The sequence below is a fragment of the Pezoporus wallicus genome, unplaced genomic scaffold (genome assembly GCF_028554395.1).
Source record: "Pezoporus wallicus isolate ANWC-B61680 ecotype Strahan unplaced genomic scaffold, APGP_CSIRO_Pwel_v1 contig_6814, whole genome shotgun sequence".
In the NCBI taxonomy this organism is placed as follows: Eukaryota; Metazoa; Chordata; class Aves; order Psittaciformes; family Psittacidae; genus Pezoporus; species Pezoporus wallicus.
The window spans coordinates 2,349,406-2,372,765 of NW_026639755.1; the positions used below are offsets into that span (position 1 = coordinate 2,349,406).

At 40.9% G+C, this 23,360-nt stretch overlaps 2 protein-coding genes across 2 annotated transcripts; one reads left to right on the top strand and one right to left on the bottom strand.

The window, feature by feature from the left end:
- The first annotated feature begins 1,396 nt into the window (after positions 1–1,396).
- On the top strand, positions 1,397–2,964 carry LLCFC1 (LLLL and CFNLAS motif containing 1). Its single transcript, XM_057416007.1, has 2 exons — positions 1,397–1,594; positions 2,725–2,964. The coding sequence occupies exons 1-2, from the start codon at positions 1,423–1,425 to the stop codon at positions 2,901–2,903; spliced, it is 351 nt and encodes a 116-aa protein (XP_057271990.1). The 5' UTR covers positions 1,397–1,422; the 3' UTR covers positions 2,904–2,964.
- A 2,159-nt stretch (positions 2,965–5,123) lies between these two features.
- Positions 5,124–22,889, bottom strand: KEL (Kell metallo-endopeptidase (Kell blood group)). Its single transcript, XM_057415952.1, has 18 exons — positions 22,872–22,889; positions 20,978–21,119; positions 19,347–19,550; positions 18,658–18,782; positions 17,907–18,053; positions 16,733–16,795; positions 15,608–15,796; positions 15,069–15,214; positions 13,660–13,783; positions 13,034–13,144; positions 11,856–11,954; positions 11,201–11,278; positions 10,684–10,787; positions 9,666–9,776; positions 7,361–7,428; positions 6,965–7,122; positions 6,628–6,723; positions 5,124–5,349 (listed from the first exon to the last, which is right to left on the bottom strand). The coding sequence occupies exons 1-18, from the start codon at positions 22,887–22,889 to the stop codon at positions 5,173–5,175; spliced, it is 2,160 nt and encodes a 719-aa protein (XP_057271935.1). The 3' UTR covers positions 5,124–5,172.
- Between the last annotated feature and the right edge of the window lie 471 nt (positions 22,890–23,360).

The window sequence follows — 23,360 nt, forward strand, 5'->3', positions numbered from 1 at the left end:
ATCTGGCATCTATTTACTTACCTACTTTGGTTAAATAAAGAATTTCAGAGGTGCAGGTGAGGACTTGAAAGTATTCCACACTCCCTGTGAGGAATGCAGAACACCTTTGATATACAATCCTACACTGAATTGGATACAGATTCCTTTAGATTCAGAGATCTCTGTAGGGAACTTGTCCGGGGAAGTTGCTTTACTAGACACCCTGCAGGACTGAAAGTTCCACATTCCAGTCCAAGTCTCTCTTACTCTGTCCGATGTTCTCCATCTTCAGATCTGCTGAAGCTTTAATCCTTCTCCTGTGTCAGTGTATATAGTTACTGATACCCAGTATATTGATCTCATTCCTGATACATAGTATTTAGTAGGAGACAGTATATAAGAAACCCTTTAATGTTTTGGATAGCAAGCCGACTGACCCAAGACCACCATCTGATGTAGAAATCTCAGTGTCTTCAAATCAGTGTACATACCCTTGTGTGTGCTTACTTCTGTAGTGACTTTCATAAGCCTGAAATAATTGTCATTGTGATTTGACAAGCTAAATTCCTGACTTGCCTAAATTCCAGACAGGTTTTTGGGCAACTCAGGAAAAAAAAAGGGAGGATCTTGAATAAAACCACTATTATTAATGGTAGAAAAGGGGAAAAAAACGAAAAGGGAAAACCATCGGGAACATGAAACTGTGTATAAATTCAGGAAGTGTGGAAGATATTTGGCACAGCAGATGACAGTTGGGCTTAAATGTGAGTTTGAAAATAGGTAGAAAATTGTCTCCCAGGTTACATGGTGGAAAGTCATCATTGGAGTCTTAAAATGTAGTCTGGACATAGACTCAAATTAAAGCAAATTGACACAGGGAATGTCAAGGGTTTAAACGCCATGAGATTCCCTTCCCTCCCTCCTTCTCCCCCAGTAGAAATAGGTGCTTTGTAAGGTAAACTGTTTCTGCACTGATGTTAGATCACCATCTAGAGGACATTTTAAAACACATGCTTGTCATTCTACTGGTTTTTGGTTTTTAAACTTATTTCTATTCACAAAGGCAGTTCAAAACACTAATTGGTTAAGCACCAAAGTGGAAAAGTCATTACACTTTTCTTTCCCCTCTAGTTGCACCAGTCTTTTAACTGGACATTTCTTGTCCAGTTTCAGTCGGTTACTTGTGAGCACTGCTTGTATGGGGGAGATGTTTAGGATTGTGTGATTATTCACATCAGCTTTCACACTCCTTTCATGCTTTAGGATGTTGTTAGCTACACATGATGCAAAGTCCACAGTGTTTCTGCCTAACACCTTTGTATGGAAGACGAGTCCAATGATGTCACAATGTGTGCCAGGTGAGACCGCTGCTAGAGAAATCACAACACCACTGGCTGAAAAGGAGGGAGGTCAAAAGTGTCTTGTGCTGGACAGGAGAATTGGATGGCGGGTAAACTAACCCTGACAGTTTTCCTGGGATTTACCATCTATATGATGGGCATATTCCCAGCCACTTACTGTCCAGTCTTCTCTAATGCCTTCATACCACTGAAAAGCAAGATCAAGATTCGTATAGCCACAAATGAACAGCAAGAGCAAAACAGTCCATCAGCAGGTGAGAGGATAGGTTGATAGGTTGAAGTGAGAGGATGAGAAAGAGGAGGCCTGGAAAGCAAAAAAAAAAAGCAGAAAATGAGATGGGGGATGGACACAGAAGCTTGGGTTTGCAAAAAAAGAAAATAAATAAGAGGATTGGAAAGATGTGTGTCAAGGGGCAGTGGGGGTCAGATGGCCCCTAAGGAGGAGGTCAAAGGAGGTGATCCTGCCCCTCTGCTCTGATCTTGTGAGACCACACTTGTAGCACTGTGTGCAGTTCTGGGGTCCTCAACAGAAGGACATGTTGGAACAAGTCCAGAGGAGGCCACGAGGATGATCAGGGGCTGGAGCACCTCCTGTGTGAAGACAGGCTGAGAACGTTGGGGCTGTTCAGCCTGGAGAAGAGAAGGCTGCATGGAGACCTCAGAGCAGCTTCCAGTATCTGAAGGGGGCCTATAGGGATGCTGGAGAGGGACTCTTCATTAGGGACTGTAGCGATAGGACAAGGGGTAATGGGTTTAAACTGAAACAGGGGAAATTCAGTTTAGATATAAGGAAGAAGTTCTTTACTGTGAGGGTGGTGAAGCACTGGAAATGGGTCAAATACGCGAATGAGGGAATGAGGAAAGAGAAAATCCGTGGAAGAAAAGATACACTTGTAACAAGAGGACAGGAAAAGATTGTGGTGGGAAAAGAAACTATCCTGCAGGTGTCAAACCACAGGAAACCAGATTCCAGTCCCCAGTTCTTCCAGTGTCTTGCTCCTTTTATACCTTTGTAAAACAGCAATGATGGTCTCACCTTCCTGGATGACCACTCACTACCCTGCTGCAAGGTAAAGAGAGAGAAGTTTAGACCACATTTGCATGCTCACATCCATACACACCACGAAACCACACTTGAGAATCATGAGGATGCTACGGGGACAGTGAGCATAGAAGAATATATACTGAATGAGGAAGAATAGAAACAAGAAAAGGACAAAAGAAAGGGGGTTATGAATGAAAAGTTGTTGAGTATGAAGGAGAAAACAGAGTTGAAAGTTTAGAAAACAGGGAGAGAAAACAGGAAGGGAAACAGAGGTGAAAATATCCAAGTATGAAGAAAGAAAACTAGAAGAAAGCTGATCTTGTCCCTAACCTCCCCTAGGTAAAGACTGGGAGAAAATGGAGGAAACATTTGTGGCCTCATCAACAGGGGAAGGAACGGAGGTGATCGACATGGTGCAGCACGAGGATTCAGAGGGACTGAGGAATTCAGCAGTGAAGGATCTGGTGCTGGATCTGGCTCTTGCTCTGAGCACTGGCAGCATTGTGTTCTTTTTTTAATGTGTTACATAAAGCATGAAATAATTGCTATGATAATTGATGATAACAGTTTGAACATCTACCTGTGTTTTATGGTCAGCTATTAGGCAGCATGGCTTCTCTTCACCAATCAGATCCCAAGGAACTTGCAACACTGAGACATGGGCTGGGATCTTGCATAGTTATTGAGAGTGTTTCCTTCTCTCCTTGAGAAACACAATAAATTCTCAGTCCAAGGTGTATGCATTTTTTTTTGTAAGCTAAACATCTCTTCTTACACTTTCCACATGTTCTTTGTGTAAAAAGCATCATAGCAATAAACAAGAATTGATCCAACTCACCAACTTCAAAGTGACCTTGTCTTTAAAACAAAATATTAATAAATTCATCATACATAGTAAGAACAAGAAAAAACTGCATATTCGAGGGACCTGTCCCTGTCATGCACAAGATAGATACAAGAAAAGTTGAGGACTCTTCAAAATGCAGACTGTCAACAGCTTTTGCTGACCCCACAAAGAAGCTAAGTAGTCTCAGCACACTGAAATAACTTCTATATTACACACAAGTTCTGGCACAATGTTAATTGCTATTAATCTAAGAGATAGTCTGGACATATTGCTAGGACAAAATTCATCAAATGAGTGGAGGAAGAGCATACACGGTTTAAAGAGTAAAAACAAGCACAAGCCCAATTTGTTATTTGTTATGATGCAAATGTATAAAATGAATTCTAGGTACTATTATTTATTACTTGCGAGGTTCAGCTATGAACTTCAGTCATGCTGGGTACAGTGCAAATACCGAACAAAGAAACAGGTCTGGTCATAAAGAGTTTGCAATCCAAACAACTTTTGTCACTGAAGCAAACTCTTTACTAGCATTTTAGTTAATTAATGAAAACAAAATCTCTGAAAAGTCCGTTCTTGGAAAATATTTACCCGCATTAGTCAGTACTGGAACAGGACAACGGAGTAATTAGGATTTTAAGAATTTGTACAATGCTTACATTGAAAAGGGCTATTTCCACTTGCACCTCTTCCACAAACAATCCCGAGGCAGCCAGTATAAGACGTAAAAACACAATTCTCCCATAATCAAGAACACTCTGAAGAACATGCATAAGGGAGTTGTGTTTTGTATATTTAACAACTTAGATAAATTCTAGAACATTGATCTATATTTTCTAATTCAGAACCTGAACTTGATGCAATTATGAGGCTGCTCTTGAGAATATGCTTTCGAGTGTCTCCTGCTACCCTAAAATATAGTACTTCTTGCTCTTTAATACATTTAATACATAAAATCAAATTTCAAATAGAAAGTAAAACCTTACAGCAGCTCTAGTCCTCTGTTTGGATGTTATATATTCGCAAATATAGGGATGAGAGAACCAGGTTCAGGATCCGAGAAGTTCTTGGAATTCCAGTTGTTCAGTCTTCAGAGACTTCTAAAACCCCTTGTGACTGTTCCTCCACCCTCAACCACATCCTCAACTCGAAATATAGACTAAAACATAAAGAATCTTTTTGGAGAAGAAAGAAAGAGGAAAGTCAGACTCTTCCCAGCTCCCAGTCCTGCTCCCACTAATGAGGATGCTTTCCTCTTCCCTCTTTTGTCCCTTAGGAGTTTTGCTGATGAAACAGAGAACTGGGAAAGTCTTCAGCAACCTTCATTATTAGGTGACTTATCTTTCAGCCTAGAAGCTAGAGCCTTGAGTCTTTCCTAGTTCCTTTACCCATTTATTGGCAGTAGAGGAGGAGAGGATTCTTCCCTCTCTGGTAACCTACATGTGTGGTTTGCCACACGTGTGTCTGAGTTACCGGCTGGTCTTAAACCACGACACACAGTAACCCATAGGATTTCCCTAACAGCATATCTTATGTGAACAGGTCTTAGAGCTCCAGCTTATTGCCCTGCCCATTCAACATGACTGTGAGGTTGCAGGAGTAGTCAGGGAATGCACTGAACAGGGGGACTAATAATGTAACAGTCCTTCTTTTTATGACTCAGAAATCGTTGTTTACTAGGTAGTCATCTTGCTACCTTAGGACTTGCTAAACTCTAGAGCTGTCACATCTGGGACAGCGTTGAGAGCAGTAGAAGACCCTCTTATGAGCTCTTATGATTTTGCTACAACCAACTGCTGAGAAAAAGGTACTAAGAAAAGGTAGGTAGGAGAGTAAGAGCACTGCATCACCCTCGGGGCCCTGAGAAGATGGTCATACTTTTATAGGTCAGGCCTTCCTCTCCCTGTGGTCACACCTCTCTTCCTCTTTTTCCATGCAGATCACCAGATGTGGCATTTCTTGTCTGGGTTCATTTGGGATCCACTGGGACAGTGGAAGTGCTTGGCAAAGTCCTGGCTGTTGCTGACAGGCCCACAGACACGTAGTGGCAGGGGACTGTGTGGATCTGTGTTCAGGGAAGACTGTAATTTCTCAGGATCCTGGTGTCCACACATTGCCTGAAAGGAAGCAAACCAGGGAAGTCAATCTGACTGAAAGTCCTCATAGAAACAAGACTTTAGGCTCCTCAAGCCCCTGTACATTTGACTGAGGCTGCTGGAGTAAACAAGGAAACACACATGGATGCCAACTATGTTCAGGTCTTTCCTTCCATCACCACGCTTTCTGACTCTTTTCCCTTTCGCTAAGCCTCTCTGTCCCTGTTTCCCTATCTGACTAGCTATCTGCTCCTTTTCTATGCTGCGTAGTACAGAACACAGAGAATTTAGACCAGCTTGGTGTCTAAGCTCATGCAGACTTGAATTCCATCTAAAATAATGGTGTAGATGTAGTCTTAGTGTCTAGATACAGATTCTTAAGCAAAAGCAATGAGTGCTTATCCTTAGACAACATCCCTTTACTATTTGAAAGACTGGGTGGAAGGTTATGTGACTTTACCAGTATTCAACTAGCAATCTAAGTCTTCACTTTTGTGTTTCCAGTTTTTATTCATTGACAAATGATGCAATAGCTGTCAGACAGCCTCTGAAATGCAAAACTTGCCACCAAGACCCAGGAATCTGTGATTTCAGAACTGCTTTTCTACCCACTGCTCTGACCTAACGTAAATACATGCACAAAACCTTTTCCTTTACACAATTACAGTCACTTGTAAGAGTGTGACTTTTCAGACTAGAGAAATCCAGTGATCTATTATGAGGAAATCAACAGCACCATGACAAAGGTACAACTTTGCAGAAATCATTAAGCCAGGTTTCCACAGAAATCTTCCATGATGCGTGCATGTACTTCTAGTTCTTTACCTCTAATTAACATTCAAAATCCTTTTTTTCATTCTCAGTTACTCAGAATGATATGACCTCTAGTTATTCACCATGACGGAGATGTGAGTGAAGGAAGGCATGGAGACATAGGTGCCTTTTCCAGTAAAATTCCACTTTCCATGTTCAAGATCGCTCACAACAGTAAAGAAGTACTTAGAACCTGGCAGTGAAGCATGCTTTCACTGATACAACTTGCTTGCTACAACTTAATTTTTGTAGACTTTAGGGCTTTGGAAAAAATATAATTGCAGACAGGTCTTTTGTTAGCTTTGAGATCCATAACAGTATGGGGTCCTATATGTGAATTTTAGTTTTCTTTTCTCTTGAACACACTGGTTATTCCCAGTTCTGGGAGGAGGGGGAAAAAGTGATTGAATATTGAGAAAGACAAACTGCAATAATGTGAAAGACAATAGAGAGTGAGAGAGACACAAGTAGCCTAAAATTCATTACATGAGCAAAACTGAGGTAGAAAAGCTGGTCATGTGAAAGTCCAATATCAGGTAAATCCTTCTCTTCTTTGTGCTTTTTCAGCCAATTCTTATAGGCCTGTGGAGAGAGAAAATCAATAATACTAAATCCCCCTTCAGATAGTGTCCCAAACCCATGTCTTCTCTCAGTGAAATATATAAATCTAGTATATATTTAATAAATTAGTAATTTTGTATCTCTCTCTCTTCATTCTGCTGCTGACCATGGCCTTAATAAAAACAGCATAACAATCTTGAGACACAGCAGCTGAGTTGTGTGGTGAGACTGTGAGATTAGAGAGGTAAGTATCCCACAATACCTGGTAAGCAATGGCAAGCCCTCCAGTGTCAGCTGTATTCTCCAACAGTGTAAAAGTACCATTGACCTTAAAGCCATAGCTTTCATACTGTTCAACCAAGCAGTCTATAGAGTTCTGTAGTGCACCCCTGTTGCATGTAGGACAGCCCCCAGGCAGCACTGTGGGAGAAAAAATATACTAAAAAGTAAAGGTTTTTCTGGCATTCACCTGTATTCTTCACATTAATCATTGAGTCATCTTAGCAGTCAGCATGGCCTGTAGTAGGTTTTTCTTAGCTTCATCTACCTTAATAGTATAGGTGTACATTCGTAGAGGGGCCAGGATTTAAGATCCCCTGAGAGAAAGTACCAGAGGGGACCTAGAAGAATAAACAAAGACACCACAGGAGGTACCCACCATAACCATAGAACGTGTGAAGGAGTTCATGTGCCATGAAGACCCCGATGGCTCCGAAGTTCACAGCACTGAAAAAGAAACACGAAAGGAGTGCTTTTGGAAAGAAAAAGGGGGCAGGTGAGCATTCCTTATGGCCATTGAGCACAACTGGGCTGCACAGAAGCGTTCTACCCTGAGAGCACTCAGAAGCACTTCCTATTTACTGTCTCTCAGACAAGGTACACTGTGTAAAAATGCGAATACTAGTGCAAATTATTCTACCAATGCTTAAATTTTTACTATGGACTTGTATTAAAGTATTTATAGCTAATAAGTCATCATAATAATGAAGAGTCTGCGAATGAGATTCTGCCTTTATGAATTCTAATGACATCTACTGTTACTGAGTTACGTCCTTATTTACCCATTACTGGCTGAACTGCTGCACAAACAGTGATGGCAATGGTAATCATACAAGAGCAGGATGGATGGAGAAACAATCTTGCAACAGTTCTCTAGTGAAAAATAATATAAAAATGGCAAGACAAATTAAAATAATGAAGATTTGACTACAGTTTCTCTTGTCTAGCACTGGTGATCTTGCTACAAGCAAGAGATTGTAATCACAGAATCATAGAATAGTTAGGGTTGGAAGGGACCTTAAGATCATCCAGTTCCAACCCTCTGCCATTGGGAGCAACACCTCACGATAGACCATATCACCCAAGACTCTGTCCAACCTGGCCTTGAACACTGCCAAGGATTTACCACTTCTCTGGGCAGCCTGTTCCAGTGCTTCACCACCCTCACAGCAAAGAACTTTTTCCTTATATCCAGCCTGAACTTCCCCTGTTTCAGTTTGAACCCATCTCCCCTTGTCCTATCACTACAGTCCCTGATGAAAATAGAGATTTGTAATAGAGATCTCCAGCAGTTCTTTCCAATCTGAATTTCTATCATTCTATGCAATGAATCTAAAATAGTCACACAAGCAGGAGTACCCTCAAAATATATTTCCATAATATGGAATGATGGGCTCATTCTTTCTTTGCATGCACTTATTAATGCTGTTGAAGCATGAAATGTTTGTAGTAGATCATTATTACATCGCTTGCAACTCAGTAGGAAGTGAAAAGAACAGAACAACTCATTTTCTCTTAGAACTGATCTTTCAGAAGCTCTGTACCTGATAACTTCTTATGGTTGCCCAAAAATGTTGCAGATGCCTCACCATTAGAACTGTCCAATCGGGTGGCGCTTTGAGGAACATAATCTAGCAGGATGGTTGGACCAGATATTTTTAAAGGTCCCTTCCAACACAAACCGTTCTATGATTCTATAACAATTGTACTGCTTCGCTGACTTCTTATTTTAAAAGCTATCCTCACAGTCATTTGAATTGGCTTTTGTCAGTCAGGTTTAAACTTTTGGAGCATCATCCGAGGTAAAAGCTATTGTGCCAACTCACCAAAAGCTGATCAGGTTTGACTTACCAGTCTACTCAACTGGGATGACAGTGAGAAAAATGTATTTTACTAACATGGAATACAAAAAGAACCAGAAGCTATGGATACCTTTTCAGAGAGGAAGAATATTGTAAGTGATAGCCTACCCCACTTACCTTTCAGTACAATGGGATTAGGAAATCTATCTGAACATTATCATGCAAAAAAAAAAAAAAAAGACATCAAATAATATTTTTACAGTCAACTGTTTTAAATGCTTTTAACATAAAAAAAAAAATGCTTAACAGATCTGTTCTATATGATGAAAGAACCCAACTGGAAAAATCTGGTCTACAGAATTGTCATTGTAGCAGGGAAAGACTTGGAATTAAAAATGTATTTGCTTATTTGAAAAGGTTTATCTAAAAAACCAAGAAAAGGAACTGTGTTTGGCCATTTGAAGACTTCAGACAAAAAGCTGCTCTGCAAGGCTCAGATTTGCTCTGGATTAGATTTGCATGGGTTAGATTCTTGGAATTCTTGGGATCGAGAAAATGAGAGGCAAAGCTGAAATGTCTTCTTTGCAGTTAACCTACATGAGATCTCTGCCTCTTTATTCTGGAGTAATATACCTGTCTCAGCTTAGTTTCACCTAGATTCTGATTTTGCTCCAGCTGCATCAATGATCACACTTTCAGAATTCATAAGGCAGTATTCATCTGGCTTTAGAAAAAGCTATTCCACACCTCCTGCCCCCCCTCGTGTCTTTCTCAGATGCAGTGAGAAAAAGTGGTTAAAGACAGACCCATTAATATTCTTCCTGGAAACATCACACAGCCAAGGGACTGCATTCAGCTTCCACCTCTGCAGCCCCTTCATACCTGGGAAACTTTGTGTGGAAAAAAGGGCTGCGGAACATTCCAGCAGGAAAGACCACCATGTGTTGCCTTATTGAGTAGTATGAACGCACAGACCAGGGGGACACATGCCAGCTAGAAGCAGAAAAAGAGAAATAAGAGACTGTATTAACTCCTTATCACTCACTCTTTTCCTCCATTGGTCTTGCAGAAATGGTCTGCTCAGTACAGCTATCCATGAAGCAGCATCAAATGATGAAATCCACACTTTCTACAGTTAAAGGTGTTTGAAATAAACCTTTACTTGCTTACAGATGTCAGAACTAGTAGCTTAGCTTTCATACACATTAAGGGATTCACTCTCACAACTTCCTTGCCAAGTAAGTCAGGATTCATAACCTCCTGTGAAGTCCTGCACAAACTCTTCAGGTAGTGTGAGGTCCTAAGCATGCCTGTGAATGCTGCCCGCCTTATGAAGCATCAGGTCATGCCTTTGAGGTCACCCTGCCAGCATTCACATCATCACAGTGCTTTGCTGGTTGCTTTGCTGCTAAGTCCAGGACAACCCTTAAGCTCCCTTAATCAACAGTTTATTGGCAAAGAATGTTCTTTTTTTTTCAGGGGTCTGGAGCTCCCTCCACAACAGTGGGGTTTTTTGGTAGCATGAGTTCAGGCTGAAGGCAAGATAGGCTGCCATACTCAAGGGGGTTTTAAGCAGGATGCAGCAATTCAGTCTTGCATCAAAGAAGGACAACAGCATCTTGTCTTGCATTAGGAGAAGTGTGGCTGGCAGATCCTCTATTCAGGACTGGAGGTACTGTGTCCAGTTTCACACACACACACTCTCCCCATCTGCACTACTCCTCCTTTCGCAGTAAAAGAGAGATATAGACATACAACTGGACACAGTCCTGAGTGACCTACTCTAGCTGATCCTGCTTTGAGCAGGACAGTTGCATTAGGTGGTCTCCACAGGTCCCTTCCTAACCTCAGTCCACAAGTGTGTGATTCTGTTGTATTTTTTCAGGTTGCTGACACTTACTTATTCTGTGAAGGATGCTGAAGGAGTTTCAAGTAGGAATTTTCCCTCTGTACCTTCAAACAAGCCACCACATTGAGGAAAAAAGTGTCTTCATTTATCACCAGCTGAGGGAAGAGACAGGTAATGTGAATGCTATAGGGCATGAGCAAGGAACTAATTGGACAGTATGAGAAGAAGCCCCATGGGTCAAAAAAGGGTTCATCAAAAGACAAACCAATGGAATACTTGTGTTTTTTTCTTTCTCAGTTCTAAAGACTTCAATTTAAGATATGAGAGTATGTTATCTGCAGGCCAAACAGAACATACAAGCAGGTCAAAACCAACCTCTATCAGGCCACCCACACTCTAAATATAGGTAACAATATAGAAGAAATACATAAAGGTTTTCTGTGAAATGAACAGTAGAAAATGTGCATTGGTACAGAGGTCATATTCTCCTTTAGGAGCAGACAAGACAGCAGTTGGTAGAGGTAAACTGCCAATAAGGAGGCAGGCATGTTTACATTATATAGCTCACATTCTGGTATTCCACGTTCACTTTGTCAGTCTGGAGTATGTGAGCTGGATAGCCAATCTCCACTTGTAGTTTGGAAACCTAATAACAACGACAACAACAAGAAGAAACATGAGCAAAGCAAGGTTTTACATTTCAGCAGCAGTTTTTAAACTCTATTTCTAAACAACCTAATTATGATCTGTGATTCAACCCTCCAAAAAGACAGCTACTCCGTTTCAACGAGACATCTTCTCCTGCTATTTTGGTTTCTTAGTTCAATGACCTGAGGCCTAGTGGAGTTCTAGTCTTCTTTTTCTTTATAACATTATTTTCTGGGATTCACCTTCATAGTTTTTAACCTCTCTGGGTGTATTGAACTGAATATCTCAATACAATTAATTCATAATACAATTAATATTGAACTGGTATCTCAATACAATTAATTTAGAGTATCCAATGGACAAACAAACACTGCGCCTCTCTATGCCTACAGATCAATGCCTGATCACATGTGCATGATGGCACCCATAGAACCACTTAAAATTCTCAGTGTGTATAAGACATCTATCTAAGACTGTGTGCCTGTAGAAGCAGGTCAAAATGTGTGAACATGGAATATATTTGCGAAGGTTTCGGGGAAAGGAAGGTCTCAGTAACTTTTGCCTTCTGCACGCACCAAGACTTTAGCCTTTTGGCGAGCCTGTTCATCCATCCACTTCAACTGATCCAGTTGGTCACAGAGGGCATCTTGGATCTCGGAGAACATCTGCTCAGCCTGCCGTGAAGAAAAGAAGGCATGGCCAGAACTGCAGAAAAACATTTTTCAGGTTTAGCTACCACCTTCCCATGTTCCAGCAATTCAACCACAGAATAATAGAGGGAAAATTCCTCTTCTTGTGGTGAAAGAGGAGATTTCAGTTTCTACAATGATTTAGGCTTAAGCTATTTGGCATCCAGTGGTTCCTCACAGGGCTTATCATTCTCTTCCACATACCTTTCCAACTTGTTTCTCATGGAAACTAAGAATGAAACATAATTCTTTTTCATTCAATCCCTTATGGGATAGGAGTGGACTGAGTGATTACCCCACTTCTTGAGTAAAATTAGAATTCAGTATCCAGAAGTATTTCATGCTAGTTTCTCCCTTTCCAAATTTATGGCAATCTGAGAGTGTCCTTCACAGAATTATGTTTTGTTCATTCAGCTATGTGCTTCACTACACATAGTCTTAGTTTTCCATTAACTTTTGCTGCAGTAATTTACTCTTGTCAGTTTACACACTGCAAGATCATCATAAAACCTGGTGCCTACGCTAACTTCCCTCAAAGAAAAAGGAACTCTGGTCATCAAAGGAAAAAGAAAAATCCCACATTGCAGACAGGTGTTCCTTTTACTGTGGATCCATTCAGAATGTTTTGGCATTGATTTGTTTCTGTACAAATGGCCATACAACGCATTAATGGTTTGGGAATTTAAAGTCTTATTTAAACATGTCAGATTGGTGATGAATGCTGTTAGTACTGTCATCCCAGGAAGAACACTGAGATTGCATGCATTTGTAGGGCTGTCATAAGCATTGGTGCTGCACATATGACTTTGATATGACTATATCAATTAGCAGTTGATATAAAGATAATAACTGGCATTTAGCAATGATTATTCTACCAATGACAGCAGTATCTGGTTCTGACATCTTTCATTCCCCAAAAAGGAAGGGAAGTGCGTAAGTACAGGAATATGGTATAAAAAGGTATAAAAACCTACACATGGTTTTGCTGCCCTGATGTGGTCTTAAGCTGGCATGTCAAAAAAGGGAAGACAAAGTTGATTGGGATTAATAGGATGAATACCTACAAGTGTCTTTGTCTGCTGAGGGAAAATTTCTTGCACAATCATCTGTCCTAGAACTGGCTCAAAGAAAGAGCTGGTATCAGTCAAGCACTTCCTCCAGCGCTCAGCTGGGATCTGTAAGAACACAGAAAGAAACAGAGACACATGACAGTGAGGACAGAGAGACAGGAATACAGTAAAAAGATACATAGACGTGCAGTCTGTACATACTTGCTGCTACCTAAAAATGACAGCAGTGAGTGATAAGTAATGTAGTTCCGTTTAAGGTATCTCAGAAGAATTTAATCAACTAAAACTGATTTCCTTATGATTTACTCCACTTATTTTCACGCAAGCTGAAGATTCATATGCTAGCTGAGACAAATATGTAGAAGAAAGGTGACCATCTATATATTGTTCCCTATCCCGTGATGCAGTGCATTTAGCTCTCCAAAGTTTTTTGTGTCTTTTTGTTTACTCCCACATTTCTTTGAGAAAAAAGGAAGCACTTAATGGCTTAGTGAGAGTGGTTTTCCTCCCGAAATCCAAGAAGCATCCATCCAGACAAGGCATTGAGAAAACATCCAGAGGGCATGTCATAGTGTTCAGCTTCTCGGCGGCTGAATGAAGATGGTTAAAGGCTAACTCACCATTCTAGATCCCATTTTTCCATAAAGAATCTTAGATAGTTCCAGGCGTGCATCTTGGAATCGACTGTCAAGGGCTGGGGAGAGATTCCCAACCAGACAAACAATCATATAAATGTGAAGGACCCTGTAGGAAAATAGCATTTAAAAGGACTGAAGATTGAACGCTGGTCACTATAAGCACAGAAGTATGGCAAGTGTGAGAGAAATAATTTGTGGCAGAGGAGCCCTAATAACCTGAATAATGACACCAAAGTACTCTGAATGGGCTACACATTTGTCTGTCAGAGAAGGATGACTTGACATGAGTCAACCAGAGAAACTCTCTCTCCCAGAGCACCATGAAGATGCAAGGGTAATTGCCTTCTGTGGCATAGGATTCTTCATGGGAAGCAGGAGAGAGACCATTTTTTAGGACTGGGTAAAACTTATTACAGAATATTTTGAGCGGCCTGTGGGATTCTGTGAGGCTTATTATGGGATGTTTGTGGGAAGGGCCAAAGGCAGGGAAACTGAAGGATTATGGTGGACTGAGGGGAACACACATAGGAAAAGGGAGAAGAAAAGAGGTAAGAGGGAATGCCTGAGTGTAAACTTGTGGCTTGCCATGACATCTGTCTGACTGAGCCCTGCACATGGCCACCAGAATCTGTCATACCTTATGAAGTGCTATGTTAAATAACATTCTACTCTCTGTGTGGGGATGGGATACTGGAGAAACAAGGAGTCTGAAAATTTACTGGAGGGACTTTATTTCAAGCTAGATGCTAGAGAGTACAGGGGTCTGAGAGTTGCCTAGTGATTTGGACCAGCTACTGGAGAGATCTGCACATACATATATGTGTATTTCTAACATGAAGAGACCACAGCATCAGCAACCAAAGTAGGGCTGCAAGACTCAGGGGCTCATATATCCAGGTCCCAGCAGCTGTGGACATCAGGGGATCTGGGGCTAGCTTCTGAACATATAGCTGGACTGAATATCTAAGACCAGCTATTGGAATGATCCACATTGTGTGCATGTGTATATATATATTTCACTAGCATAGACCAATCCTGATCAGCTGGAGAGGAGAAGTAGGATCAGGCTGTCTGAGCTATTCATATTTGTGTGAGTGCTGGAGGTGGGGAGGGGAGGGAAAAAGGTATGCCAGTAAAGGCACTGTATTTCATCTCTGTTTATCTGTGTGACATATATATATGTGTGTATACATATATATTGCATGCATATGCAAATCTATTGTGAATATATTCTAAGCCTTAGTACTGGCTAAACCTGTGGATAATAAAGCCACAGCAGCCTTGCAATTCTCCAGCTCCTGTATTCAGCAGACTGTAACACAGACCTCTTTAGCTTATGGCTAATATTTCTTGAAGTATGAACAACTACAACCATAGAGATTGACTCCTACCTTTCCTTGCGCCATTGTTCGATAAGCTGTGACATGCCGCTTATGTAATCCATGTCATGCACTGCAATTGGCTGAGACAGGTTCATCTGCATAGGATGGAAGACAGCCTGGAGACACGACAACCAGTCTATAGCTGGTGCCTTTTCCTAGAAGTAAAACAAAGCTTACATGCTGAACTATGAATCTAAATTGACTGACAAGAAACAATGTGGAAACCGGTGCAGTCTCTTTAATACTCTTAAGAGATACTTTCAATAAGTTAAACTGTTTTTATGATGTATTGATTACAGTAGAAAAGGAGAATTGCCTTTTCTATTATTGAAATAGGACCAGGGAGAGGAGAGAGTTGTGTGCCTGAAAAATCCAACTACTGTCAATAAAAGACGTCAAGTTAATAGGTTATTTAAAGCTCAACAGTCTCCAAGTGTAAGTTGCAAGGGAATGGCATCTAGGCAGAGTGTCTCATATCTCTTTTGATCTGGCTCTTCAGAATGTGTATGTCATGTTACTGTGTTGCTCAAGTTCTAAGGCATAGATACCTGTAGCTCCCTAATGGTAGTGTGAAAGAACAGCATCCCACTCTTCTGTCTTTCCTGCAGTGGGGTGACAAACTTCTGGAGGTTAGAGATGAAGGACAAGGTAAGGGAAAAAGAATCCGGGGGACCATCCTGCAGCCCTCCAAGCAGGCCCCCCAGTTTCTTCAAATATGAGAGATACACACGGAGAACCTGCAATACAGAGCATATGACCAGTGGGAGAAACATGTCTGAAAATTAGTCAACGTATCCATTCATCCATTTAACCACCCATCTTGACTATATAAGTTTCAATCTTACAAAACCACTGCAGTCCCAGCCCTAAAACTCTCTTTGCCATCTTCAGATGGAAGAGTTTGCCAAGTAGAGCTCCTCTCCCAGTGACAAACACCGAATTCCCAAAAGGCTATTTTTGTCCCAGTTTAAAGTAACATTAAGTATCAGAATCATTTTAGAGATGTAGACTTGCCATCTCTGGAGTCAAGGGAGAGAGCTGCAGTGCTATGATGAGCCAGTAATTTGATGGAGAGAAAATGCCAGCTTCTTGCTTCTACGGTCATGAGGTATTAAAGGAATGGTTATGATAGGTAGACAGACTGATTTTTTTTGAGAACTCTTCTGAAAGACTCAGACTGAGAAACTGAAATCACCTCAATTTTTCTTATAAAGTTAATTCAAATGACAGAGCTGTGATGGAATTCACTTTGTTGCAATGACTCCCAGCCTCCAAGAGCCTGTTTCTCTAGCTCAGCTTAAAACGTTTTAAAATAGCTTTTAAAATATTAGCTACCCCTCCATTTGAAGTTCTAAAGCCTTACTTTGGATAAGAACATTGAAGGGGAAACCTAGGGGAAGCCCAGGTTCATCTTTCTTAGCAAACACAAATGAAAATGATACTGTTCTGTTTCTACACTGGAAGTTTTAAACCTTGCATCTAAAAATGGGTTACATTTTACAAACTGTCTTTTTGAAAAGTAGAAAGTTTTGTGGATAATTCCTTCTGGAGACATTTTCCAAGGTCACTGACCGTAACCCATGGGAACAGACCACTCTGACCCAGGAGGCAATTCAAGGAGATCCCTACACCAAATAGCTATTTTTACCTTTCTTCAGCCTCTGATATGTTACCTCAAGATAATTTTTCTCTTTGAATTTACTCTCAGGTGGCATCTCAAACTCAGGGTGGTCAATCTGCAAAAAGAAGTACACGCATCTCACTATTACTATTATTATTACTATTGATTCTTAGTACAATCCATCTCATTCTTTCCAGAAACACTGGGAATGAGAGGATGTACTCAACAGGCTTTGTTTTGTGTCACAAAACCTGAAATGTTAAGAAGTTGTTTTCATCTGTGGAAAATGCTTGCTATGCGTTTTTTTGGATCTATCGTATTCTGCAGCTCATTTACAAAGCTGAGGGGACTGAGAGTCGCATGTAAACCACATTTTTAAATATCTCTACATGGGGCACTGATTTTGGCTTGGATAGAGTTAAATTCCTTCGCAGAAGCTTGTATGAGGCTGTGTTTTGGATTTGTGATTAAAGCAACTAGTGTTGATAATAAAGGCATGTTTTCATTATTGCTGAGCAGCGCTTACACAGTGTCAAGGCCTTTTCTGCTCCTCCTATCACCCTGCCAGCCAACAGGCTGGGGGTCCCAGAAGCTGGAAGGGGGCACAGCTGTGATAGCTGAACCCAGCAGAGCAAAGGTACATTCCATACCATATGATGTCCTGTTTAACAATAAGTGGGGGTGATGGAGGTTGGCCAGGGTTGGCAGCGAGCAATTAGGTTTTTTTTTTAATCACTTCTTTTTTTTTCTACTTTTTTCTTTTTTTTTTAATTATCAAAATATCTTTTCATCAACCCCTGAGTTTTCACATTTCTACTCTTCTGATTTCCCTCCCCAGCCCACTGGGTGGGGGAGTGAATAAGTGGCTGTGTGGTGCTTAGCTGCCTACCTCATTTAAACCACAACAGTGAACTGCAAAATTCATAACACACTACGCGCTTATTGTCCATTATTGTACTAGTCACATCACAAATGTAACACAATGAAGTACATTTTATACTGTCGGGGAAAATTGATGAGAGAAAGTAAGCAACTTCTTCCACATCTGCTCCTTTTCCAGAAATAAGGGCTTTTTATGTAATAAAATCAAGCAGATTACTGAAAGTTAGGAAAACTTTCTTCGGAGAACATAGGCTTAACTTCAGGAAGCCTGGGCCTCATGGGCTGTGTAACTGACTCCTTATTCCTAGTGCTTCTGGATGATTCTCTCTTTTTAGTCCACTTACCTGAATAATATTGGTCTTGAGGTCAAAAGGACTAGGACCCACAAGGACTCTGAAAAAGGGAAAGGTGCTGTATCTGCCCATGAGAGTCCGAAGAGTTTCATTGAAATCTTTTGTTTTCCCCACACCTGTGATATTCCATCCACCAACCTAGAAAAGGAAGGGAGAGAGCGAGACAGCAGGTGAGAAAAACACTTGCTTGATCTATATTTACTAAATCTTTCTTTTCACTCCTATGAGCACACTCATGATGACAACTGAGAAACAGCAAAGCAGAGAGCTATGGGAAGCTCATGAAGAGCTCTACATACCCTGTTGTCTTTAAGGTGACCTGTCGCTTTTGCTTAAGCAAAGCAACAAGCTTCAAAATGACACAGGGAAAAGGAATGGTAACTATCAACACCACAAAGTGTACAGGAAGAAAGCAGGAGAAGGAAAGAGAAAAGAGGATCCTATTGAAACTGAGCTTCTCAGGTTAGAAGTGATCCCTCTTTACAGTCTTGTTTGTTGTACAGTCCTAAAGTGATATATAAGAACACGTGGAAAAATTCAGGTACTTGATGTTAGAACATCAGCTCCTGAAACAGTATTTAAATCTAGAAGGTTAGAGGTTGTGCTGTGAACCATGAGCTTATTTCAGGGACAGATGCTAGCAAAATTCCATCATGTAGGACCATATGACACTAACTTCACACTTTCCTTTTCTCTGCAGGAATTATCTTCTGGAGGGAAAAGAAACAGCATAAACGCTCACCTCATTTAGGAGGTCCTTCAATGGCTGAGTTCCTTGGGATTCTATCCTTTGGGTATCCATGCAGGAGTGATAGAACTGGATTGCTTTCTCCTTAGCTGAGCCTCTTATCACAGACTGTGGGCTCTCTGAGGAAAAAAAAAGTAATCAAAGACTACAAAAGTGGTTAAAAAATTGTTGGGGCAGTATTAGAGCAGAGAAAGGTTGTAAGAAAATGCTACACTGCACTTTGATTCAGAACAATATAGTAGATACATCCATACTTCTCACAGTCACACAAAGCAAGTGCCATGACTCCTCCTGAAGCCAAACATGAGTTTCTTTCAGTGGAAGGAGCACAACAGGAAGGTGATGTGTCTGCGCTTCAGTCCCACATGGAGTCTGGACGTATGACCAGAGCGCACGTTCGAACAAGCACAGCAACAAAGGTCTGCTTTTACAAGTCAGCATGAAAACAGTTTGGGTTGCCATCAGAATTTCACAGTGTGACTTTGGTCTGTTACATGTGGCAAGTGGAACTAAACCGCTTAAAATGCAGCTATTGTAATATGACATGCTTAAGAATAAATCTGTACCTGTAATGACAGAAGAATGGAAAGACTGGACTCAGACTCTGTTAGGAATTATTGTGCTCTCAATTACTGGTATTGTCAGCTCTGGCTGAGGAAAATGCATCATTCATCTGTCCCTACCTAAAAGTCTTTTCAGGATCAACCGGTTTTCTTCCATCAACACATCAAATACATTTGGTGATTCTTCTGTGGCTCTGCTTGAATATTTGCCTTCCCAGCTGCCACAAGCATATTTGTAGAAATCCTCACAGGGGTCCACAGTGACATTCCTAGAATTCAGGAGTCTGGCCAACAGTGTAAGACCCAGCTCGACATCACAGGATCCTGGGCAGGAAGCAAATAGGAGAGAACTATGCAGTAACAATGGAGAGTGAGAACAGCTCCAAACAACAAAAATGAGTTATCTGTGGGGCATTTCCACCCCAAGATTTCTGTTTGGTACAAACTCCTTTGCATGCAGAGTGTCAAATTCCTTGCAGGTTTTTGCTGACTGTAGAACAAAGTGTGTTCTGTCTTTCACTTCACAAGAACGTTGCATTTACACTTTGTAAGTAAGATTACTTAAAGAACAGGTAATCAGCCCAGAGGTAGTGTCCTCTCTTTCATACTACCTAGGCAGTTACAGGCTGGGTTATTCTGCCTTCTCAGTGTATTTTCTCTGAATCAGCCAGATTTGTCCAAATGATAAACTAGAAGCAACCGTAAGTGTGAACACATGAAGCAGAAGAAGAACATAGCACAAGGAGGTAAGTTGAAAAGATGGAGAGAGATGTTCAAGCACGGGAAATATTTCTCAGCAATGACATTTGTTAGAACAGAACAAAGACTTTCTAGTACATCTTGCTTTGATCTAAAACTCCCTTTAGCTAAACTGCTGCAAATCACTGGGTAGGTGTTCTCATTTGGTTCATTGTCGTGTATCAACATCAGATCAGATCAATTATTTACTGAACTAAGCCACTTGTAAATCAAAGTAAGACTTCCCATACTATGGGTTGAAGAGTTGACATGGGAAGAGGTAGGCAGAGTGGAAACAGACAAAATCTAAACTAAAAGTTTTCCCTTGGTCTCTGTAGTGAATGGTCTCCAACACAGGGGTTGAAGAAAAATGCTAGGTGAAGAGTCAATAATGTTTATTTTGGAGCAGGGGATGTCTGTATCCACCAATATGAATGCACATTCAGTACTGAGCATTCTAAACACATAAACATTTACAAAGACCATTTTGCAGAGAGTTTTCCAACAAATTTGAAAGGCAAATTAATATTTCTGGTCCATGCTTACAGCTCACCTCCTTAGCAAAAGACCATGACTTTTCTTTCTAGACTACAACTGTACTGGTCTGTGCTAGAAAACTAGGACCAGACTTAAGATCTGGTCAGAGATGGAAAGGTGGAGGAGGAACTCCAAATCTCAGATTCAGACCATTTTCCTGGAGGTGACTACGACAGAGCATGATGTGACGATGAGATGCAAGAGAATGCAATGATGCTCTCTCCCAAAACTGGGCCCATGTAGGTTAGATGGCAGGCAGAGGAGGAGGAGAAGTGTGGCCTATCCCATATGGCCCAATGGAGAGGAAGAACAGCGTTATCTTTTTTACAACCAGTTTTATGATACTTTGAGAATCTGAAAATCTGATTCTCAACACAGATGCTGAGCCTCATACCCAATGAAGACAGGCAGGAGAGAAAGAGGTCTTACAGTTGGTGTGGGTGATGAAGCAGGGGAAAGGATATCCTGTATTATACCTCGACCACAAGTCATCACGATGTAGGTGATAAGCATTGTAAAGCCAAGGAGTGTACTGAGAAGAAGTGTACACAGAAGTAAGCATTTTCTCTGAAGGCATCGTTCTTTCTTTGCACCCATTCTCAGCCCCTGGTCATGGGTCTGAAGAGAGAAAAAGAAGACAAATAATTAAGAAAGAAAAATTCGTATTAAAGTTATCACTGGTCTGCCACCTAACCTATTAGAAAATAATGCACAGGACTAGTGCCAGAATACCAGCAGTCATCCAAGTCACCTAAGTGACTATCACCCAAGGAACTTTCTCACCTCATTTGTTTCCCTGTCATGTCTAGCTAAAGCTGTTACACAGTGTTATTAGTGTTATGCATCAGAGAGGCAGCTTGCCAGCTGTCCCTCCACACCTCCTGGTTTATGGAATCACCTTGCATATACCTCCTGAAGATATCAAAGCCTTTTTGAGCCCATAAAGCTGATAACAGGATGGCTAGGACTGGTGGTTCCTTATTCTGTTACAGTCTTGCACAATTACAGTTTGCTCATTTCAAATGCGGCAGCTAAACTGCATTTGTCACCACACTCAGTATCTATCTTCTTTACCACAGAAGCAAAAAACATAGATCTTTACAAAAACCACAAGAAAAAAAGGAAGCAAAATCATACAAGAATTAGGTACCTCAGCGCATGTAATAAATGAGTCTGCTGTTAATCATCTTGCTTAATATACTATATACAATTCCTGTATCAAAACAGTTAACAAAAGACACAGAAAGAAGTAGGAAAACAGACTTCATTTTATATCTTTCAAACATACATTTTATTCAGTCATTAACAGAAGCCTCTCAAAAGCATATGTCAGCAGACTTGACTCACGGAAACTGCTAACAAAGGTTAAATGCCTAACTGCTTTTCTCCTTTAAAATCCTATTCTCTTGACTCCTTTAGGCAGGATATAGAGTAAATAAATGGAGAGCAAGTACATACAAGTGAATTTTGTTATTAAAAGGTGCTAATAGAGAACATGATCATACTGGCAGAGTACAGCATAGGAAACATAAAGGAGGAAATTCCAAATTCCTTTCATACGCCCCTGTAGGAAAAACACTTTAGCTTTTACTCCTCAAGTAGAAAATAAGTGTCACAACCTATCAGTATGGTAGGGAAGTGAGCCAAAGGAAATTAGTTTGGCTGAAATAGGAGAAAAAGTATTCTTGAATGTGCAAGCTCTCATCTCTCACCCTTTACGAGACAGCGAACGATCTACATTCACAATGTAAATGTTGCACACAAACCTTTCACTTATCTCTGCTGTCCTTGAATGTTTTGTACCTTTTACCAACCCCCAGGAAGCAGTTCAGTTCAGTGCAATTTGTCTGTAAATAACCAATTGGCACTTCACTAGTTATTTATATAAGACATCAAATCAGGAAAAGCAAACTATACTACATGGCGACCAGTTAGGCTTACCATGTCATCCTCACATTGAGGAAATTATGCCATATCTACCCACAGCTATTTGGGGGGGAAGGGGAAATGGCATGTTTCTGCATCAGTAATTTCTTAAGTCATTTGTTGAAAGATGAAGATTATTATTAATCATTGTTATTACTGTTGTTGTTGATGATGTTGTTGTTACTTATTGGTCAGTGCTTCAAACAGATCTGGATACAGCCTCAGAATGACCATTTGGATGACTAACAGGAAGGGCAAAAAAACTCCTAAATCCTCCCATCCTATTTCACATCATTAATTCTGAAACTGGGACAAGCCCGTTCTGGATCCAACCTGTCAAAAACTCAACTGCTCTGGCTCCCACAGGTAATCAGCAGTGTAGCTGTGACAGCAGAAGCAAAAGAGAGGGGTGCAGCAGACTACAAGACAGACCCATTTCCTTACCTCTGGAATAGTCCTCATCCTTGTCACGGAGCAGGTTTTGCTCCCGTGGTTACCACAGTTGTCAGCTCTGTTTACTTGTTTACTATCGGTCTTCTGTGCCAAGACATACGAGTAAGGTCAGAGACAATCTTTTCTTCCCAGCTTGGCTGATTGCTGTAGGGAGGAGAAAAGAGGAAAAGCCTTGAGAAAAACGCCCTTAAAGAAAATGTGAGGGAGGGAAAGGGATACATTTCTTCAACTCTCCACCCACCTTCTCTTCTTAACACCTCTATTTCTCAATGAACTGTATGTTTTTTCTTCCCTTTCGTCTCCCAGAGTCTTTCTGTCTCTTGGAGCTGCCCTGAAATCTTTTTGAACAGAAGTATGTGATTCTCTATCTCCCCCAGCCTCAACTATTTGCTGCTTCTTTACTCGGCAACTGCCTTACCATCCTGCCCACCCAAGAAGCCTGTTTTGGGCTGATATTCTCACTGCTAGTAGCCTGTTTCA

Coding starts and splice junctions, on each gene's coding strand:
- LLCFC1 (XM_057416007.1), top strand. CDS start 1,423: ATGGCGGGTAAACTAACCCTGACAGTTTTCCTGGGATTTACCATCTAT. Junction 1,595..2,724: donor GCAAAACAGTCCATCAGCAG/GTGAGAGGATAG, acceptor AACCTCCCCTAG/GTAAAGACTGGGAGAAAATG.
- KEL (XM_057415952.1), bottom strand. Junction 7,429..9,665: donor TTCCACACAAAGTTTCCCAG/GTATGAAGGGGC, acceptor TTTCTTTTTCAG/TGCTGTGAACTTCGGAGCCA. Junction 7,123..7,360: donor TCACACGTTCTATGGTTATG/GTGGGTACCTCC, acceptor TTTCTCCCACAG/TGCTGCCTGGGGGCTGTCCT.